The sequence below is a fragment of the Oryctolagus cuniculus genome, chromosome 7 (genome assembly GCF_051225735.1).
Source record: "Oryctolagus cuniculus isolate XC-2025 breed Fujian yellow rabbit chromosome 7, ASM5122573v1, whole genome shotgun sequence".
In the NCBI taxonomy this organism is placed as follows: domain Eukaryota; kingdom Metazoa; phylum Chordata; class Mammalia; order Lagomorpha; family Leporidae; genus Oryctolagus; species Oryctolagus cuniculus.
This window is the reverse complement of record NC_142873.1, coordinates 154094670-154118831: the sequence shown is the minus strand read 5'-3', so window position 1 is coordinate 154118831 and position 24162 is coordinate 154094670. Positions and strand designations below refer to the sequence as shown.

The 24162-nt window shown below is 60.4% G+C and overlaps 1 protein-coding gene across 4 annotated transcripts; it reads right to left on the bottom strand.

The window, feature by feature from the left end:
* Positions 1 to 281: 281 nt before the first annotated feature.
* Positions 282 to 16576, bottom strand: SPATA21 (spermatogenesis associated 21). 4 transcript variants are annotated; one of them, XR_016211265.1, is made up of 8 exons: positions 16022 to 16575; positions 15708 to 15796; positions 13175 to 13312; positions 11465 to 11536; positions 11243 to 11355; positions 2329 to 2504; positions 960 to 1137; positions 282 to 468 (listed from the first exon to the last, which is right to left on the bottom strand). XR_016211265.1 is itself a non-coding variant. In XM_051836560.3 (8 exons), the coding sequence occupies exons 1-8, from the start codon at positions 16447 to 16449 to the stop codon at positions 411 to 413; spliced, it is 1257 nt and encodes a 418-aa protein (XP_051692520.3). In that variant the 5' UTR covers positions 16450 to 16571; the 3' UTR covers positions 282 to 410. The 4 variants fall into 4 exon arrangements, 2 of the variants coding, with proteins under 2 accessions (XP_051692520.3, XP_051692518.3); XM_051836560.3 differs by having other exon boundaries at positions 11243 to 11360; positions 16022 to 16571; XM_051836558.3 differs by lacking the exons at positions 282 to 468; positions 960 to 1137; positions 2329 to 2504 and adding an exon at positions 10215 to 10686 and having other exon boundaries at positions 11243 to 11360.
* Positions 16577 to 24162: the final 7586 nt, after the last annotated feature.

The window sequence follows — 24162 nt, the reverse complement described above, 5'->3', positions numbered from 1 at the left end:
GCTCCCTCCTGCGCGTCCGAGGGCCTGCTGCCTTCGGGGACTCGGTCTTTCCCAGGTACTTCCCTGAACGCTCACCACTCCCTGCGAGCGTGGGGCCCCAGTCCAAAGCAGGCGAGGATGGTGAGGAAGGGCCGCCCAGCTCTGTGCTTGCAAAGTGCGTGGGAGGCCCAGCACCCAGGGCACAGGCCAGGGCCTTGAGGCGACTCTCGCCTCGGGGTTCTCAGGCCAGAGCCAAGCTGGAGCCCTGCTCTCGGAGACCCGAGGAAGGAGTGAGACCAGGGTCCTCGCCACGGAGGCTGCGGTTCTTGTGTTTATTGGCTTACCAGGCCATACAGGCAGACGGCAGCAGCCCCGCCTGGCGCCCCGTCCGTCCGCAGGCCGTGAACAGTTGCGCTGCTCAGAGAAGAGGGTCAGTGGGTTTGAGCTGATACGGAGCTGAGCCACTTCCGGCTGTCAGAGCTGTATTCTCTGTGAGGAGGGGTGAGGCAGAAGGATGGGAGAGCTCGACTCTCTCCTCGGTGCCCCGGGACTTGAGCCATCCCTGTGCGCCGAGGCGGGAGGCGGCCGGCAGCAGGGCTCAGGGCCTGATTGCAAATCTGCGACCCTTTTCCCCCGAGGGGCCTGGCCGGGGACTGCTGCAGGGACCCCGTGCTGCCCGGCGGCTCTGCCTGCGTCTCCTGATGTGGAGCCAGCAGCAGAGGAGCTCAGAATTAAACCACCGTGAGGGAGAAAAGTGGTGCCCCTGGGTCCTGGGCCCGGGCCCCCCACTCAGGACACACCGGGTCGGTTTCTGCACACACACACACACACACACACACACACCCCGGCTTTCAGCTCCCCGAGCAAGCAGTCTCGGGCGGTATATAAAAGGCCGGCTCCCTAGGGGTTTGTCCGACGGCCTCTTAAGGAAGGGAGAAGGGGATCAGCCTGGGCGGGGGCCTTGCCCTCTGGGCACCTGCCTTTTGCCTTGAGATCCTGGCTGGAAGAAGAGGCCACGAATGTCCGGGCCCAGGCTGGAGGGGTTGTACTGGTCCAGCACGAAGTGGCTGCCCTGCTTCCGTTGGACTATCTTCTTGTCCAGTCGTGGGCACAGCGGGATGCAAGGAACCTGGGCATAGGGACTCTGCAGGTTGGCAGCTGGTGGGGGAGGAGCAGGAAGGCGTCAGAGCATGCCCAGCCTGGGGCAGGTGGACCCCAGTGAAATCCTGGCTCTGCCGCAGCGAGTGGGGGTGGGATGGGGAGTAGGGTTTGGGCAGGTCACTTAACCTCTCTGAAGATGGCAGTAGCCACCTGCCAGCGTCGATGACAAGGATTGAGGTGTAATGCGTGTGTATGCAAAGCACCCAGCTGAACTCTGAGCACAGATCAAGAGCTAATAACAGGGGCTAGCGCTGTGGCGTAGCAGGTAAAGCCGCCGCCTGCTGGTGCTGGCATCCCATGTGGGTGCCGGTTCTAGTCCCGGCTGCTCTATTTCCGATCTGGTTTTATGCTGTGGCCTGGGAAAGCAGTAGAAGACGGCCCAAGTCCTTGGGCCCCTGCACCCACGTGGGAGACGTGGAAGAAGCTCCTGGCTCCTGGCTTCCGATTGGTGCAGCTCCGGCCGTTGAGGCCAGTTGGGGAGTGAACCAGCAGATGGAAGGCCTCTCTCTCTCTCTCTTTCTCTCTCTCTCTCTCTCTCTCTCTCTCTGCCTCCCTCCCCTTCTCTGTGTAACTGTGATTTTCAAATAAATAAATCTTTAAAAAAAAAAAAAAGAGCCAATAACAGCTTTAAGCAGATGGCTCCTGGCAGACTGGTAGGTATATTCCAGAAACTGCAAGGCTTCCACCTGCTACACAGTGGGAGTCTTAATGGAACCTGAGCAGAGCAGGCTGGCTTGCCCGGTGAAGAGTCCCGGGGACAGACCCGCATGTAGCGTCCCTTCCCAGCACATCCTGGCAAGGCCACAACTTGGGCAAGAGGCTTCAGCTTCCTCAGTGGCAGTTTTTCTCATCTGCCAAACGGGGTAATAAATCCATCATTAGGAAGGTGGAACCCTAGCACTTCTGCCAAGGGCCCAGCTCAGTGACTGACTCGGCGGGGAGCCGGGATTGCCGGTCTCTGTGGCTGCCCCTCCTCTCCTGGCTCCAGGGACCAACCTGAGCTCAGGGCCAAGGCAGGAGTGCGAGATGCAGTGCAGGAGGCTGAGGGCCTGGCGTGGGCTGCGGGTGATGACTGACGCACTCAGGTTAGGCCCAGCGTGGGCAGCCAGGCCGCTCAGCTCCCCAGCCCTGGCAGGAAGCCAGGCAGGTGGGCACGAGACCCCCCACCCACCGTGCCCAGGGCCTCACCGTAGTTCTGCTGCTTCAGCCGGCTCAGGAGCCTGAGGACCCTTCGTTCTGGGACTTCGAAGCCGTCTGCAGGCTGAGGGCCGGTGGGGAGCAGCTTCTGCGCCCGCAGCCGGCCTATGGCCGTCTCCACCTCTCGGGCCTTGTAGGTGCCTTCCTTCAGCTTCTTCTGGTAGTAGCTGGGGAGGCAGCGCCCGCTTGCTCAGTCTGGCTCTGCTCCACGCACCCCACTCCTCCCAGCCCCCGTCCTGTCTCCAGCCCCGCTATTCGCTTCCCTGCCCTGGCCAAAGGCCCCTCAGTAACACGCGGGAAGTGCTTATCCCTGCAAGTCGCTTCACTTCTCCGAGCTTCAGGGTTTGCTGGGTGAAACACAATTCCTGTGGGTTCCAGGAACAAGGCCCACCGGCACCCTGCACCGTTGGGCACAGGAGAGCTTGGGCAGTGGTGTTACTTAGGATTTCTTTCTGCCAAGACAGCACAGCTGTGCAGTGAACTCCCACTCCATCTCCTCCAGAAAGTCCTGTCTGCTCCTGGCGCCCCACTGGGCTGCCCCGCACTGGACTGCAGCACCCAGTACGCAGCAGCTCTTCGCGGTGCGCTGGCCGCCCTGCCGCCCTTCTGAGGACTTGGCCAAGAGTGGCGAAGGGGACTTGCCATGTCGGGCTTGGCCTCGCCTCACTCCTGGCGCCATGCACGAGCTCCGGCCGGCTTTGCACAGGGCCGACCGCGGGCAGATGGCGGGCCAGGGTCTCTCCCTCCCTGCCCCGAGGGCCTCTCTGACTTTTGTGCAGCCCTGGAGTGTAGCGGGGTTCCGCAGCTGTGGCGCCGGCCTCAGCGGGGTGGGCACAGTGAGGTGTGCAGGCTTCCCTTTCCTGAGCCACCTCTGGGGGTCTCGGGAGATGCCCTGGGAGCCCGGACACGAGCAGGGCTGGCGCAGCTTTCCCCGCTGCAGAGGAAACTGCTCGCTCTCCCGTCCTCCTCTGCGCTTTCTGGGATTCAGATGTGCTGCTGGTAGGCTGGTTTAGGATGGGCGGGGAATGAAGGAGCACTGAACGGAAGGAAAACCCTGGCCCCGCCCTGCTTCCTCCAGACTGGCAGCATAAGGGAGGGACAGACTCCGGCCTTGTTGGAACTCCAGCACACGGCTCTGTCGCTGAGCTCGCACACCAGCCGGAATTCTGTGACCTGCTGAACTCGGGCAGAGTGAACACGGCTGCAGCCACGTGTCTTAGAGATGTTGCCCCGTGTTCTTTCTCTTGAAGCGATGGAGGATATAACCCTAAACAGAAGAGGGAGCTGCACATAGAGAAACGGGCTCTGACAGAAGGCAGAGGGGGCAGACGGTGAAGGGGGACCCCTGGGGGCGGGGGCAGTGCCCGTGCCAGAGCAGAGGGCATCACTGTACCTTCTGAGCTAAAGCTGCCCGGGGAAGGTTGGTTTAGCGGTTAAGACACAGACTGGGGCATCGCACCCCATATCGGAGCGTCTGAGTTAGGTCCTGGTGCCGCTTCCGTTGCAGCTTCCTGCTACGGTGCATGCTGGGAGGCGGCAGGTGAAGGCGCAAGTACTGCGGTTGCTGCCCCCCAAGTGGGAGACCCAGATTAAGTGTCGGCTCCCGGCCGTAGACTGGCCCAGTCCTGCCTGCTGTGGGCATTTGGGGAAGGAGTCAGCTGATGGGAGATGGCTGTCTCGCTGTCTTTCGAGTAAATCATGAATATTTTTATAGAAGCTGTTGGGGGCGGTACTGTAGTGCAGCAGGGAAAGCCACCACCTGCGACGCCAGCCCCCACTTCGATCCAGCTCCCTGCCGACGCACCTAGGAGGGCCGCAGAAGGCGGTCCTAGAACTTGGCCTCTGCACGCACCTAGGAAGGCCGTAGAAGGCGGTCCTAGAACTTGGCCTCTGCACCCGCGTGGGAGACCCCTGTGGAGTTCCTGCCTCCTGGCTTGGGCCTGGCCCAACCCTGATCGTTGTAGCCATCTGGGGAGTGAACCAGCGAATGGAAAATCTTTCACTCGCTTGCTCTCTTCTGTATTCAGCCTTTCAAATAAATAAAGGAAAGCTGTTGGGGACGCCGGCGCCGTGGCTCAATAGGCTAATCCTCCACCTTGCGGCGCCGGCACACCGGGTTCTAGTCCCGGTTGGGGCGCCGGATTCTGTCCCGGTTGCCCCTCTTCCAGGCCAGCTCTCTGCTATGGCCAGGGAGTGCAGTGGAGGATGGCCCAGGTGCTTGGGCCCTGCACCCCATGGGAGACCAGGAAAAGCACCTGGCTCCTGGCTCCAGCCATCGGATCAGCGTGGTGCGCCGGCTGCAGCGGCGGCCATTGGAGGGTGAACCAACGGCAAAGGAAGACCTTTCTCTCTGTCTCTCTCTCACTGTCCACTCTGCCTGTCAAAAAAAAAAAAAAAAAAAAAAAAAAGCTGTTGGGGAGATGTGCCCTCATTTGTAAAAGGAAGCAAACCAAGAAAGAAATCCAGGAGGTGGCGAATCCAAAGCAGAGGAAGAGAAAGAATTCCTAGGATGCAGCTGAGTCCCAGAATTAGTTCCTTAGGAGACCTAGAAATTAGTTTTCCAGGGGCTGGTGCTGTGGCGCAGCGGCTTAAAAGCCCTGGCCTGAAGCGCCGGCATCCATATGGGCGCCAGTTTGAGTCCCGGCTGTTCCACTTCCCACCCAGCTCTCTGCTAGGGCCTGGGAAAGCAGCAGAAGATGGCCCAAGTCCTTGGGCCCCTGCACCCACGTGGGAGACCCAGAAGAAGCTCCTGACTCCTGGCTTCGGATTGGTGCAGCTCCAGCTGTTGCGGCCATCTGGGGAGTGAACCAGCAGATGGAAGACCTCTCTCTCTGTCTCTACCTCTCTCTGTAACTCTGTCTTTCAAGTAAATAAATAAATAATAAAAAGACAATTATTTAAAAATAAAAATAAAGCAACGTCCATGGGAGAGCCTTGTGGCACAGCCACAGCGTGCCCGGCCAGAGCACTGGTTCTGATGTGCTGCAGACCCAGCTTCCTGCTTAGGTACCTGGGAAGGCAGCAGGCCGTGGCCCAGCTGCCTGGACCTCTGCCGCCTGTGTGGGAGACCAGGATGGAGTTCTTGGCTCCTGGCTTCAGCCTGGCACTGCCTGGGCCCACTGCAGCCATTTAGGAGGGAACCTGCAGTTGGACAAACTTGCGTTCTCTCTCTCTCTGCCATTCAAGTAGATTAAATCTTGTTAAAAATGTCCATTTATTTATTTACTTTTTAATTGGAGAGTGAGAGAGAGAGAGACAGGGCTCCTATCCACTGATTCACTCCCCAAATGTCCATGACCACCAGGGCTGTGCCACACTGAAGCCAGGAGCTAGGAATTCAACCGAGGTCTGCCGTGGGAAGCAGGGACCCAAGGCCTTGGCTGACCACCTGCCGTCCGCTAGGGTGTGCAACAGCAGCAATCCAGAAAAGGGGCTGGAGCTGGAGCTCCTAAGCCGGCAGCTCTCATGTGGGCGTGAGCATCTTAACCCCTTGGCCGGATGCCTGCCCCTCAATTTCTCTGTTAAAGATTTATTTCTTTGAAAGGCAGAGTTCCAGAGAGGGAGGGAGAAAAAAGACTCCCCAAACAGCTGGGGCTCAGCCAGGCCAAAGCCAGGAGCCAGGAGCTTCCTCCAAGTCTCCCACATGGGCGGCAGGCCCCAAGCACTGGGCCGTCCTCCGCTGCTTTCCCAGGTGCATTAGCGGGGAGCTGGATCAGAAGGGCAGTAGCCAGTGACGCAGCACCTGCATGGAACGCTGGCACCCCCGGGGGCAGCTTCACCTGCTGCACCACAACGCCAACCCCATCCACCACGAAGTCAAAGTTGAACGCCACAAGGAAGTGGACATGGTCATATTAATGCCAGAAAGCCTCAGTGGAGACAAGTGACTTCTGTGTCATGACAAGATGTTCAGTTCATCAGGAAATAGAGAATTCTGAACTTGCAAGGTAAGGGGTGGCCGTTTGGTGCGGCAGTGAAGTCGCCGCCGGGATGCCTGCACCCCGTATCAGTCTCAGTTCTAGTCCTGGCTCCACTCTGATTCCAGCTTCCTGCTAACGCGCCCCCTGGGAGGCGGCAGGTGGTGACTCAAGTACTTGGGTCCCTGCCGCCCACATAGGAGACCTGGATGGAGTTCTGGGCTCCTGGCTTTGGCCTGACCCAGCCCTGGCTGGCTGTCTCTGTCTCTATGCCTTTCGAATAGCATTGAAATAAATTTAAAGAAATATCAGTCAAAACCTGATATAACTACAAGAAGTAGAGAATTCCTACGCCACAGTGGTGCCAAGAAGCAAACAAGTACAGAAGAGGGGAACACTCTTCCTGAAGTCCAAGTCCAGTTCACGTGTGGAGGAGTGACGGAGTTAGGAAGTCAGCATTTTCAGCTACTGGATTGATCACTGATTAGGCAAGAGTCATCACTAGAGGCTAAATCACGGGTGTTGGGGCCGGCACTGTGGCACAGCGGGTAAAGCTGCCACCTGCAGTGCCGGCACCCCATATGGGCACCGGTGGGAGTCCTGGCTGCTCCACTTCCGATCCGGCTCTCTGCTATGGCCTGGGAAAGCAGTGGAAGATGGCCCAAGTCCTTGGGCCCCTGCACCCACATGGGAAGCCCGGAAGAAGCTCCTGGCTCCTGGCTTCGGATCCACACAGTTCTGGCCATTGTGGCCAATTGGGGAGTGAACCAGCAGATGGAAGACCTCTCTCTCTCTCTCTCTCTCTCTCTCTCTCTCCCTCTCTTCCTCTCTCCCTCTCCCCCTCTCTCCCTCTCTGTGGGTGGGTGGTGGTGGGGGTAACTCTGACTTTCAAATACAATAAATAAATCTTAAAAAAAACACCAGGGGTGTTAAGCGTGGTGAAAGGGGGATGTTTATGTAGACTCAGTTCCCCAATCAGCCTCAGGAAACAGAACAAACGCTTCCCAGTGAGAAACCGTGGCAGAAACGACACGGCCAGCACACGGCGGGCACGCGCGCTCCCCCGGCACCCGCTGTCCTGTCTGTGAGGAGACACCCGCAGGTGCATCCCCCAGCAGCAGTGACAAGAGGAGGACCCGTCCAGGTCCCAGGAAGCCACAGCCACGACAAGCCCTGTGCCCTGTGCTCCTGGCTTGGAGGAAAAAAGAAGGAAGACACACACACACCCCTCCACAACAGCGAAGGCCGTTAGTGTCAGGACGATGGCCCAACAACAGGATGAGGGGACAGTGTTGCTTCAGTGTTAATTTCCTAAAATGGGTAAGATACTGTGAGTGTGTAAGAAAACGCCCTCACTATTAGAAAATACAGATCTTCAGAAGCTCACGGAAAAGGTGTGTTAGGAAAAAACTGCAGAGAATTCAAAATTTTTGCACCAAACTGAGTCTAGTTTAATTCTATGCTTCCATGTACTTTGAGAAGAACCCTCATAAATACTGAGTACCCGGGGACAAGGGGACGGGCGTCTTACTCTGCTGATTCTTAAGTGGTTGAGAAAGACAAGTTTCCTCAAGGTGTGCGAAAGGCAGTGACAGGCTGGCGCCGCGGCTCACTAGGCTAATCCTCCACCTGCGGCGCCGGCACACCGGGTTCTAGTCCCGGTCGGGGCACCGGATTCTGTCCCGGTTGCTCCTCTTCCAGGCCAGCTCTCTGCTGTGGCCCGGGAGTGCAGTGGAGGATGGCCCAAGTGCTTGGGCCCTGCACCCCATGGGAGACCAGAAGCACCTGGCTCCTGGCTTTGGATCGGCGCAGCACGCGGGCCGCAATGTGCCAGCCGTAGCAGCCACTTGGGGGGTAAACCAACGGAGGGAAGACCTTTCTCTCTCTCTCTCACTGTCAAAAAAAAAAAAAAAAAAAAAAAAAAAAAAAAAAAAAGGCAATGATAGAGCAAATGTGGGAAAATGCTGACCGTTGGGAAACCTCCAAAGAGCCCTTCAATTTAAGCATGTCCGTTAAGCTTGGTGCAGCTGAACCTGCACCCTAATAGAAGAAGTAACTACAGACCCAAAGAGAGCCTTAAGATTCTAGGGGATGTTCTTTTTAGGAAAAATGCTTATTAATTTATTTTCGTCTGTTTGGGAGGCCGAGAGAGAGAGACCTACCGTCTGTTGGTTCACTCCCCCATGCCCACAACAGCCAGGGCTGGGCCACGCTGAAGGGAGGAGCCGGGAACTGCATGTGGGTCTCCTACCAGGTGGCAGAAACCCAAGCACTTGGAGCACCCTCAGGAGGCGGGATGGAAGGGGGGAGCCAGGATGTAGGCTGGCACCGTCGGGAGTGTGGGTGTCCCAAGTAGTGGCCACAACACCACCCCTACCCCCGTACGGCACATTCTAATGTTCCATGCTAACACGTAGAGAACGACAAGCATCGGATGGATTCCTAGAGAAATGTGAACTGCCAGAGTTGTTCTCAAGAAGCAGAAAACCTGAGTAGTTACATACTATTACAGAAATTGAATCAGTAATTTAAAATCTGGGGCGGTGCTGTGGTGCAGCCGGTTAAGACCCCGGCCCGCAGTGCCGGCATCCCAGCTCCCTGCTAACGCACCTGGGAAAGCGGCGGAACATGGCGCAAGTGCTGGGCCTTGCACCCACGTGAGATCCCAAAGAAGCTGCAGGCTCCTGGCCTCAGATCGGCCCAGCTCCAGCCATTGCAGCCATTTGGGGAGTGAACCAGCAGGTGGAAGATCTTTCTCTCTCCGTCTCCCTCCCTCCCCCTCTCTCTGTAACAATGTCTTTCAAAGAAATAAAATAATAATAATAATTAAACATCTTCCCACTTGTCTCCGGCTCTGGATGGAGGAACTTCCGGCAGACCAGTCCTCCGCTATGGTCAGAGCATTTGTATCCCCGTGAAGTTCCCGCTGAAATCCTCAGGCCCGGGCTGCCGGCTCCGGCAGGTGGCCAGGTCATCGGGCGGAGCCCTCCTGAACCCGGTCAGTGTCCCTGTGTGGGGACGGCCGAGAAGGTGCCGGCTCTGAGCCAGCCCGTGCTGCGTCCCCCGTGCCTTGGTGTGAGAAAGACTGGTGACTGTTCCACACCAGCCTGTGGGCTCCCGACAGCGTAGCCCGGAGGACTAAGCCGCCGTCTCACCACCAACAGCAGCAGAGCGGCACGGAGCGGGAGAGGAGGGCGATTTGCGCACTGGGAAGCCAGACCTGGATTCCCAAGACGAAGCCTCCGGTTGCCCTGCGGGGCAGCAAGCCGGGTCGGGGAGGGCCCCAGGCTCGTCCTGACCGGAGGCGGCAGAGGGCAGAGTGCTGAGAACCAGGGGCAGGGGAGGGGGGTGTGGGAGGAGGCAGGCCGCAGGCGCTGCAGGGTGGGCCGCACTCCCTGAGGCTTGTCTGGGCTACCGCGGGGACCCTCCGGCGTGGGGGAAGGCCTCCCTTGTATCCACGCACCCCACAGCATCAGTGCCCCGGAGCGGGCAGAGGCCATGTCTGCAGCCTTGCAGGCGGCGGGGTCTCTGCGCTGCCGCCGGAGCACCCCGGGAGGAAGTGTGGGAGTCGAGTCCCGTCTCCAAGGTGACACGCGTGGTCCCCGTGAGACGGAAACAACCTCACCAGAAGAAAACAGGAACAGCTCTCCACGGACACTGACCGCCCCTGGGACCCGAATGCTGGAGGCCATGACCAGAACATAACTGACCTTGAACCGATCCGGGGGTCTCCCGCGGAGGCCAGCGGGCGGGGAGGGGCTGCCCAGCGCTCTGCCGGCCACGGCCACGGCCCACGGGCGGGTCTCCCCGCGTGGCCTCTCTAGAGCGTCCTCACTTGGTGGGGCGTTTGAGGCTTTCGCTGACCAACAGGTGGGGGCTTCCTCAAAGCCAGTTAAACTGAGAAATGGGCACGTGGGACTTGGCGTGATTGCTTTTCAAGTTCATTTATGTTCTTTGGAGTTGTGTATATATTTTTCACTTTTATTTATATATCATTATTTATTTGGAAGGCAGAGACACAGGAAAGGGAGACAGGAGAGACAGAGAGACAGAGATCTTATATCCGTTGGTTCACTCCTCAGAATATCTGCAATAGCCAGGGCTGGGCCATCCCACCCACCCGGGCTTCCCACGGGGGTGACAGCGACCCAAGTGTCTGAGCCGTCACCTGCTGCTTCCCAAAACGGGCACGAGCAGGAAGCTGGAGCCGTGTGTGTTCTGAGTGACCCAGATGCTGGGAGGAACGTGGGTCTCGTGCCTGGGCTGCTGCGTGGATGCCGTGTGCTGTAGGCGCCATCATACACCTGTGCCCTGCCCCGCGTGGAAAACTGGAACCCAGCCTAAGGGCGGGAGTGCACGGCCGTGTGTGACGCCGAGGGAAGGCCCTAGGGGCTGAGATCCAGTTCCTGTCTCCGGTTTACAGAGGAAGAAGCTGAGGCCCAGAGAGAAGCGAGGTGTCTGGGGGCCGGGGGAGAGGCCCAGGCGGAGCCCCTGCACCCTCCCCCTCCCTCGTGGTCCCACGGTTTCCACGAGCCCCGCGCTGAGCGGCAGGTGTCCTGATGTATTTGTTTCAAAGACAGACGATGGGGCCGAGGGGTCCTCTGAGGACAGGGCCGGACAGTGCCGTGCAGAGATCTGGCCCTGAGCCTGTGCCTTGGCCTCTGGCCTTGACCGTCCATGTCGTCCTGGCCACCCACCCCAGGGACACAGGGGCAGCCTCCAGCGGCTTCCTGTTCTGGAACTGCTCTCTGGGTACTACGGGGGGAATGACCCAGATCACGCCATCACGATCCGAGATCACGGGTCATCTGGCCTCCTGGATCCAGCCAGGCCTGAAGCACTGGCTGGTTGTTTGAGCCAATAGCTTCCCCTTTGCTTAAGCCAGTTACGGAGGGTTCCTCACTCACAGCCTCGAGTCTTAGCCTCCAACACGCCAGATGCCACCTGCGTGTCCACAACCTCCTCCCCTGCGAAGCCGCGCCACTCACTTCGTGATCTCCTCTAAGGCCGCCTCCGGTAAGGCCAGCATCTCCACCAGCAGGGACAGGATCTCAAAGAGCAGGGTGTGCGGGTTGGGCAGAGCCATGTCCGTCGGGGCATTCTGTTCTGGGGACACGGGACGGTGGCTGCCATTACCACTCGGTGCCCACCCAGCGCCAAGCCCCGCCTCCCGGCCCCTCCTCCAGCTCTGAGTGCCCAGGGCTGCTCACCCACGGAGCAGAAGAAGCGCCTGGTGTCTGTCATCACGGCCAAGAAGTCTTTGAAGTCCACGTGCCCGTCTCCTGTGGGGGCAGGGGAGCGACAGGGTAGACGGGGCCCTTTGGAGCGGGTCCAGGCACTGCAGCCCCGAGCAGTCACTTTTCGGGTCTGATTATAAAAGGAACGCATATCCAACGCAGAAAACATGGTGCACGCGGGAGAGCAGATGAGAAAGTTAAAAACCTACGGCACAAAGCACTAGGACTTGAGTCCTAGCTCAGCGCAGCCCAGGCCCAGCTGATGGGGCATTTGGGGAGAGACCAGGGGGTAAGGTCTCTCTCTCTCTCTCTCTCAAATAAATTTTATTTTAAATTTTAAATGGTGCATAGCCGATAGTCAAACTACTGAATGAGTGGATGGTCTGCAGTCCTCAAAGCTGCCACGTGGGGGCGCTCAGTACCCTCGTCCCCACTTCACAGATGCGGCCTGAGGCAGGAAGGAGAGGCGGCTCTGGCAGGGGCAGGCGAGGGCGGAGCTGGGGTCGAGTCCCCGGTGTGTGCAGGAGGATTTGCGCTGTGCGGTGACGCTGGGGACAGAGCCATGGCACCAGGTGATCAGGGGTCCCCGTGCAGTCCCACGCGTTCCCTGCACACCAGGCAGGATTCCCCGGCCCTGCACTCTCCCTTTGAGGAATGCCCTTGTCCCCGCCTTGCCTAACTCCTGCGTAAGCTTTCACACCTCAGCTCAGGCATCGCCTCCTCCAGGAAGCCTTCCTGAGACTCCTCCCTCCACGCTGCTTCTGTCGGGGCCTCCCCAGGTCGCCCTTGCCCGACGGCAGGGACCTCCTGTGAGCAGGGTCTCCTGCGCCTCACAGCTCTCTTTGCCCTGCGCTCACAGGGGCGCCAGGAGGCTTCCAGTTGATTCTATTTACTGGATGAGTCGCAGCGGCAGCTGATGTCTCCTGGCATGGGTGCTGTGCTGGGTGCTGCGCCTGGATTATCTCCTGGCATCTTCACAGTAGCCTGGTACTGTATAAACCCATTCCACAGATGGAGAAACCGAGGCTTCATGAACTCCAGGCACTTGTCCTGAGCCACGCAGTGGGGAAAATGGGCAGCCGAGTCCATCTGATGAGGCGGGAGTGAGAGCCCAGCGGTCAGCGTCTCTCAGGGCACAGACAGCCTGGGGCCAGGAGGCTGGGCCGTGGCCACCTCTGCTCCCTAGAATCTGGCGCTGGGTAGGTGCTCAGGGAGCATTCGCTCCCAGAACTTGGGCCTGCGACATAATCTGGGGGAGCCAGTGCAGGATGGGATCCTAGTCATACCGCGATTAAGAATTTCTAGGTTGCGGCTGGCGCTGTGGCATTGTGGGTAAAGCCGCCGCCTGCAGTGCCGGCATCCCGTGAACACCAGTTCGAGTCCTTGGGCACCTGAACCCGCATGGGAGACCCAGAAGAAGCTCCTGGCTTCGAATAGGCGCAGCTCTGGCCATTGTGACCATCTGGGGACTGGGGAGTGAACCAGCGGATGGAGGACCTCGCTCTCTCTCTCTGCCTTTCAAATGCATAAATAAATCTTTTAAAAATTAACAGCATTTCTGTGCTGTGCCAGCAGAGCGCTAAACCAGATCCAGGTCCTTTCAGCACAGGGTCCCGTGTGACCTCCCTGGTGTCTGCCAGGGAAGCCCCGCCTGGGGCGGGAGCGACACCCCCCCCCACTCACCGTCGACGTCGGCGCTCATCAGCGCGTCCTCCACCTGGGCTGGCGTCAGGGAGAAGCCCACCAGGAGCAGGATGTTCTTCAGGCTCTGCGCGTCCACCTCGCCCGGGCCATTGAACATCTCGAAGTAGCTGCGGAAAGCTGCGGGAGGCGGCCCACGTGGGCGGGGAGTCCTTCCCCCACCCCCACTCATCCCAGCCCCTCCCTGCCTCCCGCCCAGCTTCCTCCAAAGATAACTAAGCTAAGAGTGTAGAGGCTGCCGTTGAGGCTAAGCAAGTTAAGGCATCCCATACGGGTGCTGGTTCGAGTCCTGGCTGCTCCACTTCTGATCCAGCTCCCTGCTCATGCACCTGGGAAAGCAGCAGGAGATGGCTCAGGTGCTGGGGCCCTGCACCCACGTGGGAGGGCAGGATGGAGCTCCAGGCTCCTGGCTGTGGCCTGGCCCAGCTCTGGATGTTGTGGCCATTTGGGGAGTGAACCAGCGGACAGAAATTCTACCTTTCAAATAAAATAAATAAATAAAAACAATTCCATAAAAGAGGAATGGAGGGACACGGTGCCCTTGGACTCACTCTGCTCTCCCAGACCAGGCGCAGGTGGGCATGAGCTGAGCTCATTTTTAGCCTCCATTGGCACCAGGAGTCCCCCCACTTCAGGGCACCCCACATGTGCCAGGCCCTGGGCTAAGTTTTTCTTTTTTTCTTTAAAGATTGATTTATTTATTTGAGAGGCAGAGTTACAGACAGAGGGAGAGACAGAGAGAAAGGTTTTCCATCTGCTGGTTCACTCCCTAAATGGCCACAATGGCTGGAGCTGGGCCAATCCAAAGCCAGGAGCCAGGAGCTTTTTCTGGGTCTCCCACGTGGGTGCAGGGGCACTGGGACTTGGGCCATCTTCTACTGCTTTCCCAGGCCATAGCAGAGAGCTGGATCGGAAGTGGAGTAGCCGGGACTCGAACCGGTGCCCATATGGGGTGCCGGCACTGCAAGTGGAGGCTTAGTCCACTACGCCGCAGGGCGGCCCTGGCCTAAGCTCTTTGGAGCATGTTCTTGTTCCGTCCTTTCAGCATCCTCGGAAGAGCAGAATGCTATTTCCATCCGAAAAGGTGGGAAACGGGTTCACAGGGTAGGTGCCCAGACAGCTTTTTCCACGTCGGTCCCTTGTCCTTGGTGTCTACAGCCACTTATCTGGGCCAGAGCAGAGGACAGGCAGAGTGGCACCAGCTGACCCAAAGCCATGCCCTAGTCCAGCGTGCGTGCTGGCTGCTTTCTCAGCCCACAGTGAGACCAGCTCTGCTGGCTAGTAAGCTGGGTGGCCCCTGTGGGCTGGACTGTGTTCCCCCGAATTCTCCTGTTGCAGCCCTAGCCCCCAGGGCCTCAGGATGGGGCTGAGTCTGGGGACAGGGCCTTTAAAGAGGCCTTGAGGGTGTGAGGCTGTTAGCACGGCGCTCATCCAGTCTGGCTGCTGTCCTGTGTGAAAAGGCCACCTGGTGAGAGACAGGGCCAGGCTTGGCCAGGATGTGCGTGTGCGCGGGGACGGCCAGGTGGGGACACAGCAGGCCAAGGAGGGGGCCTCTGGGGAAACCGGCCCCGCCCCATCGCCTCCAGCACTGTGAGAAAGCAGGGGTCAGTGCACATCCAGCCGCCCGGGGAGTGGCACTGGGTGATGGAGGCCGGGCTGATCTAGAGCCGGGGCCAGGCGCCTCGGTTTCCCTGTCTGGACTGACCCTGTCTGTACTGAATTCAGACAATTCACAGCACACAACAGATGCTGTTAAGTCTGCAAGTCTCGGACAAACAGGCGGGGCTGGGCTGAGGGGAGGAGGGGCCCTGCCACGGGCGGGCACTGTCCAAAAGGGAAAACCGGAAGAGCTCCCAGAAGCCGTGGCGGAGGGCAGGCAGCTCCTTCCTCCCCAGATAGGAGCTGAGGTCGGGGCGGGGACCCTGAGACTGAGTCCACTGGTGCGCTTTTCATCAATGGCTCCAGGGGTCCGGCCACGGGCCCCCTTCCCCCTGCAGAATAGCCAGGGGGGTTTAACACCAAAAGCAGTGAAGTTCAAGGTCGGGGCTCAGGGAGCCGCTGAGCCTTCAGGGCAGGCAGAGGAAGAGGCAGCTCTGGGCAAGAGGGCAGTGGGGATGGGAGGAGGCACACCCACTGTTGGGGAGGGTGGGGTCAGAGGGCACTGTGTTCCACACGTGGTCGTGCTCAGGATTTGTGGTTTTGGGTGGGCATGAGATGCAGTGGGAGTGGGAGCCTGCCGAGGGCTGTAAGATGGGGGCCCTGGTGCCCTTCCAAGATGCCTCTCAGCAGGCCTAGCCCGCACCTGGGGGAGTCCTGGACCTCAAGTCGGGGGGCTAGCTAGCGTTAACACCCCACCCTCCGTGGCTCCTGAGCTCGGGTCCACTCCCTCCCCTGCAGTAAGCCCCCTTGGTCCAGCGCACAGGGCCACGGTGGGCGGCAGGGCAGCGGTGTCGCCTGCGGAACACCATCCCACCACGCCTGTGAACGGGGCCCTGCGCAAGCCGGCTGCCCTCACCTTCCTCCTGCCGCAGGGTGAGGCGCTCCTCGGGCCGCTCCTCCCAGCTCTGACACAGCTTCCGGAGGCCGTGGTCTTCCGGCTCCTGCCTGCGGGGACAAAGCCGGCCCGGGGCCACATCCAGCCCACCCTGCCCGCAGCTGCCACCGAGGTCTGGCAGAGGCAAGGGGAGGCTGGGAGGTACAGAACTGGGAGACACAGGGCGAGACGGAGGGAACAGGCAGCAGCAGGGACAGGGACAGAGAAGCGGGATGCAGGGACCTGCCTCCGGGACCAGGCTCTGCTGGGAGCCCTGGGTGGGGGTGGGGCCCTACCGTGCCCTGCAGCTGCTCAGGGTCCGCTCGCTGCCCCCGTGCAGGAGCTCCGTCTTCCTCCAGGGCGCCCGCACTGCAGCCACTGGAGCACCCGCGGGGGCAGGGCCAGGCCCAGGGGTCAGCGACCGAGTCCACGGAGAGGCAGTGGCGGGAGCTGAGGCGGGCATCTGGGGCAGGGGCAGGCTTGGGGCTGAGATGGGCACAGGGGTGGGGGTCCTGGGGAGCTTGCGGCCCGGCGGGGCCCGGGCCCTCGAGGCCCTCCGGTGGGCGGCCTCCTCCTCCTCCCCCACCGCCAGCAAGCACTTCATGAAGCCCTGGCGAGGGGGTTCGGGGCCCTGGGCCCCCGCGGGCTCCTCAGGCTGGTTCTGCGCGTGGTCTGGCTCCCGCCTCTCTCCCATGTCCCTCACCTGCGGGGACACAGAGGGCATCTGGGAGGCCTCCAGCCTACCAGACGGTCCCACAAGCTCCTCCCTGCTGCCACTCGCCGGGGTTCCGGAACTGCCTCCTGCCTGAGCCCCTGGAGGCCGTGCCACGATCTCATGTACAGCCCGCTAGCTCCGGCCTCGGGTCCTCCCAGCGCCACCTGCCTCCGCCCGGCCCCGCGGGCTGTGGTCTTAGTGAGCGACTGCTGGTCCCACTGCAACCATGACCACTGCGGGGACCCTGCCCGCACCTGCTGTTTGCCTGTCTGACCGGGCACTAGGACCTCCTCCGCCTCTGTCATCCAGACGCGGGGTCTTCAAAAAGCTCATGGAAAATGTGGGATATGGAAAAGCTATGCATGCATTGCAAGACGTTTTGTACCAGAATCTAGTCCCGCCTTTCCATGAAATGTGTGCAGTTCCTCACGCGCCCAGCAGCCAGCCCTTGGTAGGTACTCGGTCAATTCCTTCTCAGCCACTCCCTGCATCTCTTCCCTCCCATGGCAGGGGGCGGGCTGTCCAACGCCCACCTCTGACAAGGCCATGCCCTAGGGGCTCCCGGTTTTCATCTTGCAAAACTCATTGAACGGTAGCTGCTGCTGCCCCGCCCACAGCCTCTGGCGACCCCGTTCTACTCTCTGAGACTCTGGGTTTGTCCCCAAGAGCAGTCACCCAGCCTTGAGTCCAGCGTCTCCAGGGTCACTCATGTAGTAGCGTGTGTCGGAATCCCCTTCCTTTTTAACGCTAAGATTTCGTTGCACACGCAGACCACGCTGTGTTGACCCACCTGGGTCGCGGCTGTATTTTTGGCTATTCTGACTGATGCCAACTCCTGAGAACCCCGCTGTCAGTGCTGCTGGGTACACCCAGAAGTGGACTCGCTGGGTCACGGACAACTTCTATTTTTAGATTTAATTTTTTTTTCATTCATCTATTATTTATTTGAGAATCAGATAGAAAGAGATCACTGCCATTTGCTTGCTGAGTCACTCCCCAAACGCCTGTAGCAGCTGGAGCTGGGCCAGGCCGAAGCCAAGAGCCAGGAACCCAATCCAAGTCTCCCACTCGACTGAAAGGGGCCCAAGCACCTGAACCATCGCCGCTGCCTCCCAGGGTCGGTGCTAGCAGGAGCTGGAGTCAGGAGCGGAGCCGGGATTCAACCCCAGACGCTCAGGGCGGCCTCTGTTAATCTCCTAAGGAAGCGCTGTTCTGCATGGCCACCCCGTCTCACGTTCCCGCCACCCTCGCACAGGGCCTGCAGCCTCTCCACAACCCTGCCACCCTCGTTAGCGGCTGTCTGTCCTTGTGGGCAGCACGCAGCCCATGGCTGCGAGCCGAGAGTCCTCCCATCCTTCTCCCTCTGACCACCTCTCCACCACCACCACGCAGCCCACAAGCCCTCCTGGCTCCACCTCCCAAGTCCCCATGCACTTCCTGCCGCCACCCTGGTACAGGCCAGACTACCACCTGTTGTCCAGGGCACTGCCAGGGGCTCTGCCCTTGGCTCCCGCCAGCTGCTACACCACAGTGCTTCCAGCCCACACCGGCTCATCTCACACCAACCTGCCTAAAACCCTTCAGTGGCTTAGCTTGGATTCTAAATTTATTCTAGAACCCTCACTCTGGCCTTCAAGGCCCTTGCACAATCCTCCCTTCTCCCCCGAACTTCCGGCTGGGCCTGCTCTCGACCAGTTCATGTCCACCAGGCCCGTTAGCTGCTGCTGCCTCTGCCCAGCGTGTGCTTGTCCCCCGTCTGTGCCTGGCTCGCTCCTTCTCGTCACGTAGGTCACCTCCCCGCTGGAGACCGCTGAGTGCTCCCCCAGCGTCCCTCACCCGTGCCCTCATCCAGCTTGATGCCCTCACGGACATCGTGGCCTCTGGCCCCCAACTATCCCAAGTTCCATCCAGCACCAGGTCCCCAGAGTCGCAACCGCATCCGCACTAAACCAGGACTCGGGTTGTTTCTCGGTTCCCAGCGGTGGCCGAGGAGCGGGATGACATGAATGGAGTGCCTAGCAGGGGAAGCGCCCAGCAAACAGCAGTGGTGAAAACCCTCGCCGGCGAGGGAGACCCAGCTGCGCCTGCCCAAGTCCCCTTCTGGTTTCCTGACGAGGCGACAAATGCTGTTTCCTTCATGCTGGACAGGCAAGAGCAGCTCTGGGCTCCCTCTCCATCGGACAGCACCTCAGAACCTCCCCCGTCACTCCAGGTCCCAGCACCCAGCAAAGCCCGTGGGTGAGCAGTGATGCCACACTTGGTATCGGCTGTCCTGTCCTTGTGGGTGGACGGCTGACTCCTGCCCCTGCCACCCCTGAGTCCCCAGTGGCTCTCCAGTCACCTGGACACAGGGATGCAGGAAGCCCCGGCCCTCGCCTTGGGACACGAGTGACAAGTACAGACACTGCACCATGTGGCACAGCTCTCCAGGGGGCCTTGGAATGTGCCGGGAATGCCACGTCCTCAGCGAGGGTGGGGGGCGGCTGGGGCAGCCCGGGCTCTGGTCCTGTCCCTACAGTGCCCAGTGGGCGATGCTGCCCAGGGTAGGGAACCCAGGGCCAGATGCTTTCTGGGGTCCTGTAGGGAGCAGAACTCGGCCGGCTCCAAGTGGTAAGACAAGCCGCACCCCCAGTAAGGTCCACCCACGGGCAACAAGCGGCAGCTCACCCACAGAGACGATGACACCGCCGTGTAAGTATACATAGGCAGCAGGTGACACAGCCTCCCCGGGACTCTCCGCGCAGACTCTCCTGAGAGCGGTAGAGCGAAAGCTCCCCCCTGGAATCCTGCCCCTCCCCCCCCCCCGGGTGGCCAGCCGCTACCCAGACCTTCCCGCCAGAGTCTCCCAGCCTGCCCTGCGCCTGCCCGACGCCGGGACCCTGCCCATCCTTCGAGACCTGCTGCTGGGCTCAGAGGCACTACCCGAGCAGGTGTCACTTCAACCGCGGCCAAGACCACGTTGCAAGGAGCACTGGGGATTCTCTGGGAACCTCAGGTGGTCGGTTTAGCCGGTGTGTTGCATGGTTCCCCCGCATTAATAAACTCCTCGTTGGAACCAACACCGCCTCGGCTGCCGTTACTATGCTTGCGACAGGTCCCTTAGCAAGCGGGTGCCTGGGAGATGAGGCTGTCTCTGCCCAGACAGCCTTCCTGGGCCTTGGGGACCAGCGCGTGCTGAGGCCTAGGCCTCTGCTGGCCCTGCTGCCTGCAAGGACAGACCTGCTTCACCTGACTCGCGTGTGCAGGCGCCTTGCCTCCGCGGCTCAGACGAGCCGGAACCGGAGCGCAGAGAACCTGCGGCACACACTGGAGCTTCACAGGGGCCCAGCCTGGCTTCCAGCTGCCCCAGGTGCTGCACACACTGCTCTCGTCCCACGAGGCCCACTTTCCATCAGCACCCTGGCTCTGCAGCCATTCCCACCATGGTGCCCTTGCCCGCGCAGGGCCTGCTGCTGGTCCACCCTCTCCGGGACACTCCAGGGCGGCTTCCCTGAGTGCCTGCAGCACTTCCTGCTGGGGACCTCCCACCCCTGCAGGTGCCGCCGGTTCAGCCACGACCCTCAGGAGCAGGGTGCTGTCCCTGCTGCCCATGCCCTTTCTCTCCTAGCCCAGGGCCTGGGCTGCTGTCACACCCGGTGCATTCTTGTGGAATCCACTTGGGCCTGTCCCCTGGAGCCAGCCCGGGCTGTGAGCATGCCAGAACCTCTCTCACGTCTCCTCCGCCTTCTCATCAGTCCAGAGAAGCACCTCGCCCCCTCAGCACTTCCCCGCTGAGTCCCTGCTGTGTGCTGGGCTTTGTTTCAGGGCCGGGACCCAGAGTGGTGACTGGAGTGGCTGCCTCCACAGAGCTCAGGTTCTAGATAATGAATAGGTCCACAGACTACCCACGTAACGTCAGACGGAGAAAGTGCTGCAGACACGATAAAACACTGCAGAGTGGCAAGGTGGCTGCAGGCTGCACGAGACACGGTGGCCAGGGAAGGCCTTGCTGGGAAAGGGCATTCCAGCTGAGTCAGCTCCGAGAAGGGCACAGGGGACAGCACGTGCCAAGGCCCTGCGGTGGGAGTAGGCATGCGTAGTTGAAGGGTGGAAAGCAGAGTGGCAAGACGCAAGGCCTCATGGGTCTCGGGGGAGATCCTAGCTCTTATTCCAAGAGGATGGGGCTTGGAGCAGGGTGATGGGGGAGGGGGTCGAGGGAGAGGAGGGACTCGGGATTTATTCTGTAGGTAGTGCGAGGCAGGCCTGGCTGGCGCGTGGTACAGGGAAGAAGAGGATGGGAAGTGGGTTGGAGCCGGTTGGCAGAGCCCCTGGGTGAAGGCAGGGCCATGTGCTGACATGAGGCAGACTGGACGAGGAGCAGGTTTGAGGGGGAATCCAAGGCTCTGTTCTGTGTCCACTTTGGGAATACGGGAGCGGGACTCATCAGGGGGACAGAATGAGACCGCCCAGGGAGAGGGCAGAGGTGGAGAGCGAAGGCTGCGTCCCTGGAGGTGGACAGGAGGAGCAGGGGCCAGGGAGGGAGGCTGGGAAGGAGCTGCCACGGAAGTGGGCGGGGCCAGGGCGGGGCCGCCCCAGAGCCTGGAGGAGCAGGAGACGCGGCGCCGCCGTTTAAACTGCTGCTTGCCCGGCTAGCACCGCACGTGGGTGCACAGCTGAGTCCCGGCTGCTCCGCTTCTGATCCAACCCCCTGCTAATGCGCCTGGGAAAGCAGCAGCGGATGGCCCACGCGCCTGAGCCACCGCCACGCACGTGGGAGACCCAGTTGGATTTCTTGGCGCCTAGCTTCAGCCTGGCCCTGCCCTGGCTGCTGTATCTCCTTGGGGAGCAAAGCAGCAGGTGGAAGCTCTCTTCCTCTGTCTCTCTGCCTTTCAAATAAATACATTTTTAAAAGAAAGTGGAGCAAGCAAGGACAAGTAGCTCTCGAGGGACTGTGCTGTGAAGGGAACACAGCAGGGGTGCGTGGGCCCGGGGATGTGCTGGCTTCCACTCCGGGTCACTGAGCCGCGCGCATGTACGGGCGGAGACAAGCCTGTAAAGTGGCGAGGCCGAGCCCGTGGGCGGGGACCTGTCTCCCCGGCTTCCAGTGCAGCCAGGCAAGGCAGGGAGGGCGTGGACTTGGAGGTGGGGCCTTCTCAGCGTTATCACCCAGAGGGGCAGGAGGCGCGGTGAAGGGTGGGGCTGCTGGGCCGGGCATCCTGAGCGAAGTGGGAGGGGCTGCCGAGGACTGGCCGGAGCCGCTGGCGGTGGCGATTCCGAGCCCTGAGCCGGGCCGAGCTGCTCAGGGGCAGGGCGAGGTGCGGCTGGGCTTCCAGGAACACAGCAGAAAGGGGCAGGGGCGGGTGTTGGCAGGCCGTGACGACGACGACGACTGCGTATTCGCAGGCTGCCTGGTCAAGTCAAAGAGCCAGGGAAGTGGAGAGCTGGCGGAGGGGGAACGGCTGTGGGTGACCGTGGCTGAGAAATCCATGCTGGTGAGGAACAAGCCTTGCGTGGCATGAGCCCTGGGTTCTGAGTGTAGCGGAACACACACACACATATGCACACACACGCTCACGCACAGGTGCACACCCCAGCCCCAGCCCCTCTCAGATACCACTTACCGGTGCAGGGAGAGGTGCTGGTGCTGGCTGGGTCTCCACTGCTTCCCCCCTAAGTAGGGGAGAGACCCCAGGTCAGGGAGCATCCAGGACACTCACAGCTCCGCCCCCCAGCCTCACCCTGGCCTTGTCATTGCTGTCCCGTACACAGGCTCATGGACCAAAGAACTCCAGCATGAGAGCCATTAGATAGGGAAACTGAGGCCAGAGGGGCACCACTTGGCCAAGGCCCTGGGCCAGTTCGGGAGCTGGCAGGACTGGAATTCGCTTCCCCTGTAACGGAGCACAGGTGCAGCTTCGCAGGGCAGGGAGTGGTGGAAGTGGCTCACCCCTCTCCGGGCGTTGATGGCAGGAAGCCATGGGCTAGCCTCTCCTCTGGAGCCTCCGTGGGTATTAAGAGCGTGGCGTCCTGGGAGCTGTCCTTGGGGCCCCTTTGGGGGGGCTCTGCCGGGGCCCCCTCTGCCCGGATGTGAGGGATGCCCGCCTCCTGGGGGGGCCCGGCTCCCAGTGGCGGTCCACAGCTGTCTGGGGTGCAACACGGGTCTGCTGGCTCCACTATGTCTGATCTGTCTGCTGCCTGGTGACCGGGGGTGGACGGATGCTCTGGGCCCTGTGGAGGACAAGGACATTAAGGATGAGGAACCCCACCCTGGTTATCCTGCTTACTCTGAGCCAGGCCCTGCAGGCACCCCCAGAAGGTAATATAAGTACCTGTATTTTTTTTTTAAAGAAAAAACTTTTATTGTTTATCTGAGAGGGAGGGAGGGAGGGAGAGAGAGAGAGGGATGTTCCATCTGCTGGTTCAGTCCCCAAATGCCCAAACAGCTGGAGCTGGGCCAGGCCACAGTCGGGAGGGGGGCACACAATGCAGAGCTCACACTCCAGGGTGGCAGGGACCCAGCTGCTGCCTCCCAGGGTCTGCACTGGAGGAAGCCGAGTCAGGAGCCAAAGCCAAGTGTGGACGCCGTAACCGCGAGGCCAACCACCCGGCCCCCACCTCCACGGTTTGACGGGTGAGACACTGAGGCCCAGGGAGGCACGGCCAGCCCAAAGTCACAGTCGTGCCTCCCTGTGGAGGTGAAGGGAGCCAGCAAACACACGAAGACCCCCTTTGCCTGGCATTTCCCAAGGGGGTGTTTCAAAGAACAAGAAGCTTTCATGACACTCCCTAAAAATAGGGGCTTTGGCGGGGCATTCAAGGTGGCGGAAGAGAAAGGTCCTGCACTTGTCCCCAGAATGGCACAGGACGGACCCCACTGCCAGGAGATCGACTGAGGGGAAACTTCCACAAGGAAGTGATGGGAGGGGCCGGCGCTGTGGCGTAGTGGATAGGGCCACCTGCGACGCCGGCATCCCATATGGGCGCTGGTTCGAGTCCCGGCTGCTCCACTTCCTGCCCAGCTCCCTGCTGATATGCCTGGGAGAGCAGCCAAGGATGACTTGAGTGCTTGGACCCCTGCATCCACATGGGAGACCCAGCTGTTGTGGTCATTCGGGGACTGAACCAGTGGATAGAAGATACCCCACCCCCAACCCCGTGTAACTCTGACTTTCAAATAAACAAACAGGGGCCAGCACTGTGGTGTAGCAGGTAAACCCAACGCCTGCAGTGTCGGCATCCCATATGGGTGCCGGTTTGAGTCCTGGCTGCTCCACTTCCTATCCAGCTCTCTGCTGTGGCCTGGGAAAGCAGTAGAAGGTGGCCCAAGTGCTTGGGCCCCTGCACCCATGTGGGAGACCCGGAAGAAGGTCCTGGCTCCTGGCTTCGGATCAGTGCAGCTCTGGCTGTTGTGGCCATTTAGGAAGTGATGGCGATTCGGGGATGGAAGAATTCTCTGTCTCTTTCTGCCTCTGCTTCCCTGTAACTCTGCCTTCAAATAAATAAATACATCTTTAAAAAAACAAATAAACAAACAAACAAAAAACTGAAAAGGAAAAGGAGGAAATATGCAGTAGAAATGGCAAGTCCTTTAAAAAGAAAGAAAGAAGTGAGAGGAACTCTACCCAGCACGGAGACCCAGAAAGACGGCAGAGAGAGAACAAAGCACACCACAGCTCCCACCCAGCTCCCCGGCCAGGGCCACGCGCTCCACCCTGTGGGCACTCAGGTGCCCCACCACCACCA